The sequence below is a fragment of the Brienomyrus brachyistius genome, chromosome 10, assembly GCF_023856365.1.
Source record: "Brienomyrus brachyistius isolate T26 chromosome 10, BBRACH_0.4, whole genome shotgun sequence".
In the NCBI taxonomy this organism is placed as follows: Eukaryota; Metazoa; Chordata; class Actinopteri; order Osteoglossiformes; family Mormyridae; genus Brienomyrus; species Brienomyrus brachyistius.
In genome coordinates this window covers 19,140,582-19,154,826 of record NC_064542.1, presented here as the reverse complement: position 1 = coordinate 19,154,826, position 14,245 = coordinate 19,140,582, and the positions used below count along the sequence as shown (strand labels likewise).

General features: G+C 50.8%; 1 protein-coding gene across 1 annotated transcript in view; it reads right to left on the bottom strand.

Moving 5' to 3' along the window:
- The window catches only part of efnb3b (ephrin-B3b), a 41,177-nt gene that overhangs the window by 8,214 nt on the left and 18,718 nt on the right, over positions 1-14,245 (bottom strand). The window contains exon 2 of the mRNA XM_049028904.1: positions 13,035-13,330. Coding sequence (XP_048884861.1) covers positions 13,035-13,330 — 296 coding nt within the window. The remainder of the gene's footprint in view (positions 1-13,034; positions 13,331-14,245) is intronic.

The window sequence follows — 14,245 nt, the reverse complement described above, 5'->3', positions numbered from 1 at the left end:
CGTGCCACAGCAAGTAAGGAGCTTCAACCCTCTGAACAGCAGCACTTTGTAAGGAATTGATCTGACCTGATAAAACTAAAAAAAAAAAAATAAAAAAAAAACACCTAGCAAATCATTGATTACAGGTGAACCTTAGTCTCTCTGGGGGCAGCCCTAAAAGGGGCTGTTTGTGAAGACAGTCACATGACTTCAACCCCCCAATTCTTCAAATCTTCAGCTTAGGTAGAGCATGATAACTGTGCATGCCACTAGGGACGTACCACCTTGGTGAGGAGGCACGGGGGGAGGTACACGCGCGCATGCACAGTCAGGGGGGCTCTCCAGCCTCTCAGTGACATTCTGTTTCTCTGCGGTCGTTCACTTTTGGAGTATTGGACCTCCCTTTCCATCAGTGCTGTTGGGGAGAGGCTCGGCAGACTGCGAACCTCCCACACGAGGGCCGAGACTCCGGGGGGGCTCAGCCTCCCCCCCCACTGGGAAGGGACAATGAGACCTGCCTGGACGGCCAGCCTGTCACACAGATGAAGAATGCAGGATGCCGGAATGCTATGTGTCTCTGGGGCATTGTGATGTCCAGAGAGCCCCGGAGAGACAATGCTACAGCCATGTGCATTCAACTCGCTCTGAAGGATGCAAGTACGTCTAAAACAGAGCATGTCCATGGGCCAGCATGCAGGAGAACATGAAACCTATGCAGGAAGAATGTGTACAGTGACGCATGCCGCATTAACAGATAAACCCAAGCCGGGTTAATGGGAAAGGATGCACGGTCGAGAACTACATGATGCCTGTGGGTATTGTGGGGATCTGGGTGCTTTATAGGAAATGGAGGCAGAAGTAATGGTTATTAGCATGACGTGCGAGACATAAATGAAAAATGACTAACGGTGAAAATGTAAATGTTAAAGTGATGTGGTGTGTGTTGCTGTGTCAGGGGCCGTGACACATTACATAAAAGGTATTAGGAGTGAGAGGGAGGGTTTGTGCGTTTGGTGGAATAAAGTTTAAAAATGAGACGGGGAGAGGGAGTGTGAACGCAGCAGCCTATCCGTGAGAGAGAGAGTTTAGTTTGTGCAGGACAATGTGTAAAGGAGAGTATCTGTTGTTGTTGTTGTGTGTGTAAACACTGCACATATGCTTAAAGAACACCTGGTATTGTGCATGTCACACGCGAGTCATGCATGTGCTATATGTGCTACGTCGCCGGCTCCTTGCCAAATCCCTGTTGTGTCAGTCACCGCCACCATGGAGGGAGGGCTGCAGAAATAGGCCATCTCTGTCCTCCATCTCTCCCATGGCATCCAGTCACTTTTGGCTCAAGCCACTGGAAGCTTCCAGCCTCCCCCATTTACCCAGGCCCAGGGTTTCGTCCCAAGCTCCGCTGAAGACCGGCAGTGAAGCACCTCCCCTGTGTGTACACCTGCAGTTGCCGCCTGCGCCACTGGGCACTGACAGAGTAAATGGGGGACTCACGGTCTTGGGGGCGGCGGGAGGCGAGCACTGCAGACGTATCTCCAGTGGTATCATGGGGGTAGGGCTCTATGGGTGAGCCGTGCACAGTCATGTCATCTAAGAAGCTCATTGCTTTATGAAGGGAGATGTGGTTGGAAGCATTCCAATGGGGGGGGGGGGGGGGCGCAGTTAGGGTGAGTTGAATGTCTCAGGTCTCAGCTGCTGGCCAGACCAGACTCACTCCACTGCTCTGCCCCCTCCCCCCAGCCACCCCCCACCACTCTGCTGGGCCATTATCCCAGCAACTCAGTGGCTGAGGGGGGGGCAGCATGGACGCCTGAGGTCAGTAATGAGTGCCCCCCCCCCAAGTGGTGCTGCTCACTGACTCATAAGCGAGTGGCCCCATTAGCTCAGCGCCTGCCCCTTGCCCTTCACGCTCATAGCAGGCGGGGAGGAACAGGTCCGAGGCCAGCAGGGGGGAGCCGGCTGGCCTCCGTGCCCCCACCCCCCAGCCATCTCCCCGCCGACTCTCCCAGGGGCTTCAGTGTTAGCCTCTGGCACCCCCCTGAGCACCGTGGGGATGGGACAGTCAGCCTGCGCTGCGTCGCCGTGACCACGGGGACATACCACCAAACTGTCACCTTGGCGACCACGCCGGGGCCAGCGGGGCAGAGGAAGAGAAAGGGCACAAAGAAAAGCACGAAAGAGGGAGGAAAGAAAGGAAAGCAGAAGAGTGAAGAGGGTATAAAGGAGAAAGAGGGATATAAACGAGAGGAGGACTGAGAGGGAATCAGATGAAAAAGGAAAGAGGAAATTAGATGTTTGGATGTGTGTTGAGAGAAGAGGGATGTAAAAAGAAGAAAGAGGGATGTAAAAGAAAGAAGTGGGTCAGTGGCCTGATGGGAGGGAAAAAAGAGATGGCGATCAGTGACACGGAGAGAGGGAGCGAGGGGGGAAGTGGAGGAGGCTAAATTAGGAAAAGAGAGAGTGGGAATTGAAGAGGAGGTAAATAGGGAAAGAGAAACAAGGAGAGCAGAAGGGGGGTAATATGACAGGGGCGGGGGGTTAGCAGTACACCCTCACTAGTCAGTATGTAAACCACCCCCCCACACCCCAGGGTCACAGAGCTCTCTCAACAGCCTCACAAGGAATTCACTGACAAGGGTCAAATGCCATTGACACAAACGCAAATTCACACATACACACACACATATGCACCCGCAGGCACGTGCACACACACACACACTCGCTCTGACATGCATTCATGCACACACGTGCACACAAATGCACACATCATACGCACAAACATACCCATGCATACACAAACATATACACACACACACGCGCCCACGCACACCATACACACACAAATACACACACGCACCCGGGTGGTTCACGCATCCTTCTGCATCTAGCAGGTTTTGTTCTTGCAGTGCTCTCATTTACTTCATTAAAACCCTCAATTAAAGACACCACTTTGTCTAATTACAGCTTATGAGACCTAACATCCAGTTCTGGAATTCTTGGACTTATTCCTGTTGCTGTTGCAAAATGAGAAATCAGATTGTTGCTTTGTGTGTCTGCTCCTGCTCCCCTGCGTGTGTTTGCTCACGCCCTTTGTGTAACTTTGTGCACGTGTGTCTGCCCTCATGCCTTGTGTGTTTCTTTGCCCTTTTGCAGGGCGGCGTTTTACTGACCATCTGCACCAGGGGCCACCTGGGCTCAGCTCTTCCGCTGGTCAGGGCCACGTCCACAAGCCGGCAGCAGCTGACCTGTCGATGCCGATGATACTCACACACCTGTCCGTGTCTGTATGGTACCAGGACACATGTCAAGGACAGCGAGTCCTGCCTGCATGTCACCCGCTGAGGAACACGAGTGCCAGGGTGTCACAAACTTTGACGACCTTTAACTGGCAGGTTAGGAGCCAATGGTCCCCATGCTGGTGAGTCAGTGTGTAATGTACCAATCAGTACACCCTCACTAGTCAGTGTGTAATCTACCAATCAGTACAACCCTGGTAGTCAGTGTGCAACTACCACAGTTCAGCCGCAGTAGTCAGTGTGTAAACCACCATTCAGTAGCCCTCACTAGTCAGTGTGAAAACCACCACTTGGTATAGCCTGGGGGGGGGAAGTGAAGAGCAAAGAACATCCCGACATCCGTGGCCGAACACAGCTCCGGGTGGCAGAAATGGAGGGGGGGGAGGGGGCAGTACGGGGAGGGAGGGGTGAGTATGATGCAGGTTACAGGGGTACAGAGATAGAGTGGAAAGTACGAGGATACAGACAGAGCTCTGTGAAATGATAAGTGCAGTGCCGTCTTCAGCTCCCACTTGTTGAAACGATACACTGTCTGCCTCATATTGTCATAACTGGATGAGCGATGAACTGCCTCATGGTGGGTGTAGCCTTCAGCGGCATCCTACACAGGCCAGCGTGGATCACGGACTCATTGATGGACTTTGTCTTGATCCTTAATTACAGTTTATACCAAGTCTTCAGCAAGCATGTCCACTCTTTTCTCTTCTCGGTGATGTTAGTTTGCCCAGGGGGGTTGGGGGGCCAGTTGACCTTGGACCCCCAGAGGTTTTTTCTTTTTCTCCCTACTTGGGAGTGTTTGGTTCCTCTCCTCCGTTATGTTCCGGCTTTCTTTATTTGATTTTATTTCCTTCCATTTTCCCATTCTGTATCTCTCTCTAATGACGTTTTTCGTATCACAACGCATCCATGTGAAGTGCCGTGGGATGACTGTTGTGAAAGGCGCTATACATAAATTGAATGTTTGGCATTTGCCCGTTTCCAAAATTTGTCTTCATCTCCAAATCAATTTTCAGTTCTAAATTATTAAAATGTGACAGAAGCAGACACACACAGAGCTAAGACAGTCATTCTGATAACAGCAATAATAAATGGGTAGTGATGACAGGGCACACGTGTAATGTGTCAGCACGTGTTTGGCTGATGCATGTGTGCATGGAATGTGACTGCTTATACAACATGGAAATGTATGCCTACTCCTGCAGGAAGAGGAAGACAGAAACAGGGAGGAAGAGGAGAGCGGCAGGCTGGTGAGGGGCTGTGCTCAGGGGAGTGGCGCTGCTCACGCATTAAGCACACACTTCACATGGGGCATTAACCAGCACTTAACCCTTAACTGTAAGCAAACCGCATGCCACTCCAGCTCCACTGCAAGCGGGCGTCTGAGCCAACAGCAGGCTGAGAGCTGGTGACGTCAACCCGACCCCATAAGGGGGCCCTTTGCATGACTGCGTCCACCAGAGTGCTACCCCTTCTACAGGGTGATAGCTTGCCTGTGCCAATACTGGTGTGCTAGTATTCATGGTGATTAGTGCTAGTTTCCTTGTCGGATTTGTTCGTGGTGCTGCCGGAGATACTGTTTTTCTTTTGCTGTGTTAGCATTAGCGCTGGAGGTACTAGCTTTGCTGTCGGTGTGTCAGCATTAGCGCTACTGGTAGTGTTTGGGGTTTGATGCTTTAATGTTGGTGCTGGTGGTAGCGGATTTGCACTCTGGTGTGACCAGGGTGACTGCCCTCATTAGTGACAGCTCTTTGTCGCAGAAGTGTAGGGCAGGGATTAAACTGGATCTATAACAATGAAAAGGCCCGTGGCTGGCTGAATTAATTACCCTAATTAGCTCCTTAATTGCATACATTAAAAGGCTGGTATTCAGGGAGCAGGCGTGGGACAGACGGATGGGACAGACGGAGTGGGGCGGGGCGAGACGGCAGCCTCCTTGCCGGGCACACGCTCCATCCCTGTGATCACAGTTGCCGCTGTTCTGTCATGTCCGCCGATGCCTGCTAACACGCTGCCTGCACCCGCCCGCAGTCGCGGCCATGAACCGCAGCTCGCAGGATGACACGCCACATGCTAACACCATAGCGCTTTCGCTTGGTACCTCTCACTGGGTGCGTGTCGGCCCTTCGCCCCACATGCCTGCATGCGCTAACACCCGCCCACACGTCACACACCCTGAATACATACTGAACCCCTCGCTCCCTTCTCCAAACAACAGGTGGTGAACTAAGCTCTTCAGCTAACGAGTTCCCAGCCAAGAATGATAAGCCCCAAGTTACCTAGGGGGCAGTAGAGAGCAGGAGCTGTGCTCTCAAAAACGTACCTCTGCTGTTTTAAATACCTTTTATAATTCCTCTGTTGTATGTTCATGAAGCCACTATGCCGGAATATACACAGAATAGCAGTAGTTGTTCTTAAACACAGTCATTTTCCCCTAATTATTATTTAATATCCAATGGGATAATTACACACTAAACAAATCAATGGAAATGGGTGGATTTAATAGAAAGGACATGGACATTTGGACTTGCATTTATAAATGGAGACACACGCGCACACACACGTGCACACACACACACACACACACACACACACACACACACACACACACACACACACACACACAGCTGGTGCAGTGCCTGGTAAGAGACTTTGCTAAACCCGAGAAGTGTTTGCTCTTTATCCTCTCTCATCCTTTCCTCCTGCTCTCCCTGCCTCCCTCCCTCCTTTTCCCTCCCCTCCATCCCCCCCCATTTACCCTGCACTGCTCTCATGTGAACAGCTGGCCTATCGAAGTCACCCCCCCCCCCACCACGAAAATAATTTAATCTCCCCCCAAGCACAACAAACACCATGTCTGTGTGTGTACAGACGCTCCTGCTCATCCTGCCCATGTTAATGTGGCAGCACGCCGTCCTGTTGCATTGCAGCCACACGTCTGTCAGTCCCCCCCCCTCCCCCCAGCGGGGACTACATGTGAGAAAATGCCTCCACAAAACAGAAATTGCTACAACGAAACAAGAACTACTCCTTTAGAAATGCCCAAGATACATTTTCTCATGCTAGGTTTGGTGTTAACTGCACTAAATTAATCACCACAAGGACAAAAAACTGAAATTACAGTGCAGAAAGCCCCTATTTGACCTTAATACCACACTTCAGCTCACGGCTAACTTGAGGTTCTCCACCACGTCAGAGACAAAACAGCCCTCATCTCTTTTATAAATAAAATAAACGCTTTTATTGTATGCAAAATGACAAATGTATTCAAAATCAAAATCCGTTCGTTATTGTGAAGATTGTGTCAGTTATTTTAAGGCTTCCATGGTGACCCTTAATGGAGAGAAATGCAAAGAATGAATGTTTGCATGTCGGACAGCTGACTGCTGGGTAACAAAGCAGGGTAAGCAAATGGAGGGTCCCCGAGTGTGGGAGATGCCAGTGAAGAGCGCAAGTGAGGAGGAACAATGGATCTATATGACAGGTATTTGAAAATCAGGTTCTTGAGTACCAAGCACCTTGGATTTTTACACGCTGAATGGGGAATGTGAGTTCACACAGAGAATCAGGCAGCGTGAGTTAGCTTACATGCTAAATTGGGGAGTGAGTTTGCACATTTGTGAGTCTGAATAGTAACAGTATGCATGCTGATATTGTGAACGTGAATTTGCACAGCTAATCAGAAAACGTGAATTTGCAGGCTGTACTGCAAACGGATTTTAAATGAAAAAAAACTTTTCAAACAAACAAAAGTTAAGAAGGCAATATGAAAGCATTTTGCACTGTATATTGTCATATTCGATTCCTCATTTTCCCATTACAAAACACTCTGCTGCTTTGCACATTCTAATTATGCAGCTAATCATGTCCTGTAATTTAACAGAATCCAGTACAAACTTATTTCAAGCATGTAAGTCATAGGTTTTATAAGGTTTCTCTGAGCGTGTGACCAGTCTCGGCTGGGATGTGTGTGTGTGTGTGTGTGTGTGTGTGTGTGTGTGAGACCAGTCCTCAGTGATGTGTGATGTCTCTCTGATGGGGAATCATTCCCTTGCAAAAAATTCCACAGTGCAGGGAATGGGATCCTGGACTGAGGTACAAATGGGGATTGGCAGTAACCCACACGCTCTGCAACGTGTGTGTGTGTGAGGTGATGCACAGTGCATGCTGTCCGCCGGTGTGTGTGTGAGGTGATGCACAGTGCATGCTGTCCGCCGGTGTGTGTGTGAGGTGATGCACAGTGTATGCTGTCCGCCGGTGTGTGTGTGTGAATCCAATTAGAGGAGAAGTCTTCCCATCTGACCTTTACCAGAACTGTACACACCCACACACACACACAGACACACACACCCTAACCCCCGCCCCCCAACACACACACTTGCTGCAGTGCGGCGTGGTTCTGATTGTTGACCTAGATTGGGGAGGCGACCCGTCACTTTCTGTTATTCACACTACACATGCAGCCCCCCCCACACACACTCACAGTACTGGAGCCATGACAGACCCAGAGCCAGTCCCTTCCACACCCTCTCTGTCCTCCTCTTTGTTCCCTCTTTCTTTTTCTGCACTTTTCCACCCCAATGCATTATGGGAATGCACACTTATTAAATTGGTATTACATGTAATTGGTGTAACTTCCTGTTGACTTCAAATTTACTATAACCGACAAATACCAGCCCAAACCACTCAACAGGAGAAAAATGTTTCCAAAGGTTTCCAAACCTTTTATCAAAAGCAGAAAACCCACATCACACCATGTTTCGTTTCCTTAACCCTGCTCTTGCACAGGCATCCTGCAGCACAGCGCCCCCCCCTACACCAAACACTGCATGCTCCTTGCAGATGGAGGGAAACTGGGTCGCCACGGCGCCGGACCGGGGCTCTACCCCACCCCCCGGCCTTTCTGGAGAGTGGGCCGAATGCAAGCCCAACAGGTGACTGGGTTCCTCCAAGAGTGAGAGAACTTTCTCAGAAGTGGGTCAGTTCGCAGTCCGCCGCCTGGGCCCTCATTTGGCCTCCACCCGTCACATGACTCTGACTCGTGCCCCCCCCCCCCCCCTTTCCCGGTGCTCCGGCTGGATGTAGGTATGAGCGTCAGGGACTGGTGTTTAGTCACACACTTCGTCCTTCTCCTTTTTTCAGCACCACGCAGCATTTGGCCCATTTGTGCACTCGGATGTTTTACCAGAGAAATCCAGGTTAAGTAGCCCATTTAAGTATACGACAGCGTGCCCCCCCGGGAGGCAAGCCAGTCTGCGGGTACCCACACCAGGCCCTTCATCGCCTCCCCTCCCGCCAGTCTCACTGGGCCTGGCTCTAGGGCTTTCTTCCCCCCGGCTGTGTGCGACTCAACACCACATCAGACATGGAGGAATGTGTACGGGACGCAAACAGTCACGAGACAGGGGCTCAGCTCCATCTTTATCCAAATGTACCTCTCTCACTTTCCCCTAGTTAACCTTATTCAATAAACCAGCATTGGCTTCTCAATTATTGATGCCTTCTGGGTCCCTCTGAGCAGTTAAACAGAGCACTGTGTCCATCTCACACATACACACACACGCACGTCTGTATTCCTATCTTTGAGGGAATCGTCTTTCTGTAGGAAAAACCCGATTCCCAGCAATGATGAATTAAACCCCCACCCAGCCCTAACCTTAACCATAAGCAATCATATAAAATACAAGACTTGTAGCTGTTTGAGTTTCTTGAATGCAGTCACAGATTTTTATAAAACTGAGTTTCCTCTTGTGTGTCACATAATGTCAAAATAACTGGTTTGTGGGTACAACTGGTCCCCACAATGTAAAACATACTTGCCCACACGCACAGATGCAGCTCTCTGCCCCCCTCTCCCTCTGCCCCCCTCTCTCTCTGCCCCCCTCTCCCTCTGCCCCCCTATCTCTCTGCCCCCCTCTCTTAGAGGGGCGGCCAGAGGGTTCCCGGGATGCCCTGGACAGAGGCAGCGGGGGCCGACTGCTTGGCAGGACTGACCGGTGTCGGGCTGGCGTGAGATGAGATAGCGGGTGGCGCCGAGGGCTCCTGGAAGCGGGATGTCGCATCGGCTGCCAGAACCTTCCGCTCCGCTCTCCACGGCCCAGCAGAACAACATCCGCTTAGACCCTGGCCGCGGGGGGGGGGGTGGGTGGGGGGGGCACGTTCATCCTCACTATCTTCCGGCCACCTGAACAGGCGCTTATCACGCGAAGCTTCAGACTGCTGACCTTTCCGTGCCGATCGGTGTGCCGTGGCTCGACACAGGCGCACGCTGACGGACACGGCTGCAGTGTTCCCTGCCACTGGAGACTCACTGTCGTGATCCAGTGTGGCCCGCTTCTGGAATCCAGACTCACTATCGCTCCCAAGTGCTGGGAGCTGGTACTGTGAGGAGCGTGCTGTGGGGGCGGGGGCGCGCCATAAATTAACATGCCACATTACCAGAGGGCATGCATTGACCCAAACAAGAAATACGATACATGAACTACGAGTCTTTCTCCCTAAGTGTTACTTGACGGTAATGCGCGCATCTGTCAGTGCTGCTCAGTCTCGCACTTTGGTTGCATACTGCGCCGATCATGCTGCAGTTTCCCGCACGATTACCTATTTCTGCACAGGGCACGGTCCCGCCCCAGGGAGTAGGGGCACGGCCTTCATCTCACGTCTAGAGGCCAGGTAAGCAAAACTCCTGAGTAAATGACCATGGGGTTAATGTGAGAGTGTGTCGACACGGCGACGCGGAGGAGCAGGGATCAGCGAGGGGGGGCTCTCCCCTTCCTCTATCAATCTCTGTTCCAGCTCATTTAACCCATATTGAATAAATTAACAAACGCTAAGGTAGGTTAATTAAAAGCCTTATCCCTACAGGGAGAGATCTCACGCACACAAAACCACACAGGAGCCCCTTCACACGCGGACACAAATGCATGAGCAGGAGAATGTAAGAGTCCACTATGACTCTATGAGTGACAACTCCTCCAGTTGATCATTTGAGTGATGTGGGTCCAATCCCTGGGCAATGCCCCCCTGAACCACACACACACACACACACACACACACACACACACACACACACACACACTATATTTTTATAGCCTGACTAAACGCCATAGTTTAAATACAAGTATAAAGCCTCACTTCTTACTTCACTCTAAATCTGTCAGCTCCCCTACCATTCCTGCCCTATCCTCTCTCCTCTCTCCCACGCTGTCCCCCATTCCCTCTCTCTGTCTGACCTTGTACTTCAGATCCTTACTGATCGGTTCTGCCTGTCAATCGATTAGTAAGGTCTGTCTGAGAACTGATAAAAAAAAAAAAAATGGTCCAAGAAGTTATCGATGGAACAAACAAAATGGGTTTCAGACACAGCTAATAGAAACAGGATCCAATGTGAACATGCCGGCAGGCCTGGTAAACACGAGTAACAGCTCCTTGACAGGGATTCCTGTCAATGTCAAATGCAAACTAGTTCACATTATTATTATGCTGCTTCACTGATACCTTCACTCCAAGTCAGTTCATTTTTACCCATATATAAGCTGGGCAATCAAATGCATTCAGTGGGTTACAAGCTTGCAGGACACAGTCAGTAGGGTACAAAGTAGGTACAAAGCCTGCAGCGTAGAAAGTAATATTAAAACAGCATAAAAGACGGATTGTCAATATCAAAATGATCTCCACTTGTGATAAATATGCAAAAGACTAATAAAACTGCACAAGGAAAATGCAATATTTTTAAATAAAAGAGGCAAAATTAATGTCTATACATAATTAAAAAGACTTTTATAAATAAAACAAAACAAAAAATCCGCTTTAACCCTATTTCCACTTCCCTGTCAGAAATGCATGCTGTCCTTCCACAGCGTCCTCTTCCGCTGGTGTATAAAAATGAGGTAACAAGCATCTAGATCCATTCATCATCCATCACCGTGGGGAAAGGCAAAGAGCTGACGAGTGAAGGGAGGCTTGCTGGTGACCTTCATAAATCAGGCAGTGGGTAGCAAATAAATAAATAAACCTCTCATAGTTACTGGGGCAGTAATTAAGGGGATGGAATCCACCGGGGGTACGGCGGTGGGCAGATATTGTGCATCTTGCCTCCATGGTGGGCCAAGAGTCCCAGGCAAAGGGCAAACAGAGCTTCAGCCTTGGGGGATCGCCGGTTTGGAGGCAGAAACCACCCATACACCTGCGAGGTGTTTTAAAGGGGCGGAGTTACTGGGAGTGACAGACAGGTGTTAAGCATGCGGAGGTGACTGACTGGCAGCGCCCACTGGAGCAGAACCAGATACTGTAGCTGGATGGAGATAAAAGCAGGGGCTCTCTGGACCGGCAGACCAGTGCCGGGGTCAGTGCCGAAAACATACCCACTACAAAATGCAGCGAGAGGATCTGCGCTGTGGCAGTGCCGCTCTGCATCCGCTCATCCAGATGAAGGTCAATAGCGTCATAATCTCTGCCAGGTACCCAGACATTCTGGCTGGTCTCTGCCAGAAGGCTGAAACCGTTTATGGATCTTGCAGTAGAGACGTCGACCCCGAGCAAAATCCAGCAGAGTCTGTTTCTGTGGAGACCCTCTCAGAGGTCTGTCCTGGGAGACCCCTAAAGAGCTATGGGCTGGCAGGCAGGAGGCGGCACAGCGTCTGGGGAGAACATCAACGTGCCGCCCCTCTCACAGCACGCGCCGGCCGAGGGACTGGGCCGTTACCATTAAACGAGAGAAGTCTTTGCACAACTGTGTAATTCTATAAATTTTCACTGAACATCTACTGCAGTAAATTAGAGTATAGCTTAAAGCTAGTTTCATTTTCTGTGGTCAACTTGATCACGGATGTCAAGAATCAGCATGCTGGGTGAATGTTCCGCTCTCGCTTTTCCTCACGGGGGGCGTTTGCTAACACTCTTGCCTCAAACTAACAAAAACAGATATGGAGGCGATAACAGCATGTCGAATTCGGGGTTTTGCACGCACCCTCGGCCATCTTTATCACCTTGACATCCTCCAAGGTCGCTCGGGAGAGCGGCCGGGATAGTTACTGGACAGCGCTACCCGGCGCCACTCCGAACCTAGGGAGCAGAAATCGCCTCCTGGCCTTCCCGCAGGACAAAAAGCAGGCCCTACCAGCAGGCTGGAACGCCAACATACTGCGAAGGCCTAAAGGAAACGCAGCGCCCTCCTCAATAAACCTTATGATTATTCTCTCTGGAATATTCTGTTATTCATCACAGCCCCAGCTACATGTGCCACTTCATCCATCTGGCTTCCACAACCAATCCCCCAAATACAGGGTCAGGCGGAGCCTAGAGCCTGTCCCAGGACACATCAGGCACAATATACGGGGAGAAACAAACTACGCTTTATGGCCACTAGATAATCTGGTATTAAGAATTATTAAGAGTTAAAAAAAATATATAATTTTCCTTGAATGCCCAGGAAGCCTCAAAGAATTAAAGAAAAAAATCCTTATCAGATTTAGAAGTTTAAACAATTAATAGCAGGTATTTAAGGGCAATCACAGCTGGAAACTTTTTAAATGACCAGGCGTGAAATTTTAAAGAGCGGGCAGGCTGGCTTGGGTAGCATTTACTAGTGCTTTTATTCATTACACTCTGTGTTCCTGCAGGTTAAATTTCACCCCCCGGTGCGGGACAAGGCATGTATGGAATGAGTCTCATTTTGCTCCCAGCGGGCTGCCGTCCCACCAGAGGCCTTTATGCACCTGGGGGCTTTGTCTCCCCAAGGTGGGGGGGCGCTTCATCACTCACCGATGATATAGTAGTCGTGCATGGTCTTGAACTCGTGCCCCCACAGGTTGGGAGAGTACTCCTGGAACTTGATGGTGAAGCGCATGTCGCTGTTAGGCTTGTCGCAGGTAAGCAGCAGGTTGGGGGGCCCCGTCACCTCGCAGCGGTCCGCCTGCTCCCGCGACGACACCAGATACAGCTTGTAGTACTCGTACTCGGGTGGGGCCCGTGGACCGGGCAGCTCCGACGCCGGGCAGATGAGGTCCAGCCGGTCCCCGATCTGGGGATACAGGACATAGCCTTTGTCGTCCCCAAACCTGTGGGGGGGACGAGGGAGGGAAACATCAGCGACAGAAACGAAACAACCCCCAACAACCTCTCCACCCGCCCAGCTCTCTCTGTAGGCGGGCTGTACAGGGACCAGTGTGCTATAAAAGATCTATTAAAAATAGCAACAGCAGTTTACATTTTTAAGGCGTAAAGGATAATTAGCATACTTTGGCATTCAGTCTGAAACCCTGTTCTATGCAGTCTGAATTTGTTTTTTTTTTTCCATCTTCACAAACCCTGGTAACCCTGAAGCTCCCCCACAATCCCCCTCCCCATGGAGTCAGGTTACGAATCAAGGCACCACACAGACCCTTGCAGGGTGAGCGCATCACACAGAGGCCATCCCACAGGCACTGAAAGGTGCATTTTTGCCCCTTATCTGATTGTTGTCCTGTTCAGTGTTGCCGCGGGTGGTACAGACACAATGGGTGGGGGGGGGGGGGGGGGTGCAACAGTGGTGAGCATAACGAATAAAGATGCAGTCAGGAAGACAAGAAGAAAGTGCAGGCTGATACAGTGGGAGAAGAAAGCAGGAGGGCAGGATTAAAAAAAAACAAAGCAAAGATAAAGAGCAACAGAAACAGATGGCAGGCGATCGTGGCAGGAAGCATTGGCGTGTTACATGCATTCCCACGTGCACACGATCCGCGTCCCGCGTCACCTACACGCTGCCTCCCACGCGCCCTGGCCCACTGCGCATGCAGGTATCCACTTCCTGCTGCTCTGGATGCACTGCGACTCCGCATCAGCGTGTCGACTTCTGGCGGAAATAGAGGAACGAGATGCCTGGACAAACCTGCGTGCCCCCCCCCCCCCCCGGCCCGCCCCCAAAACACGCATGATGTCAGCAGGTGCCCCGCCGCCTTTCCCACTTCTTGCTCTAGTCAAACTAAGCCAGCCAG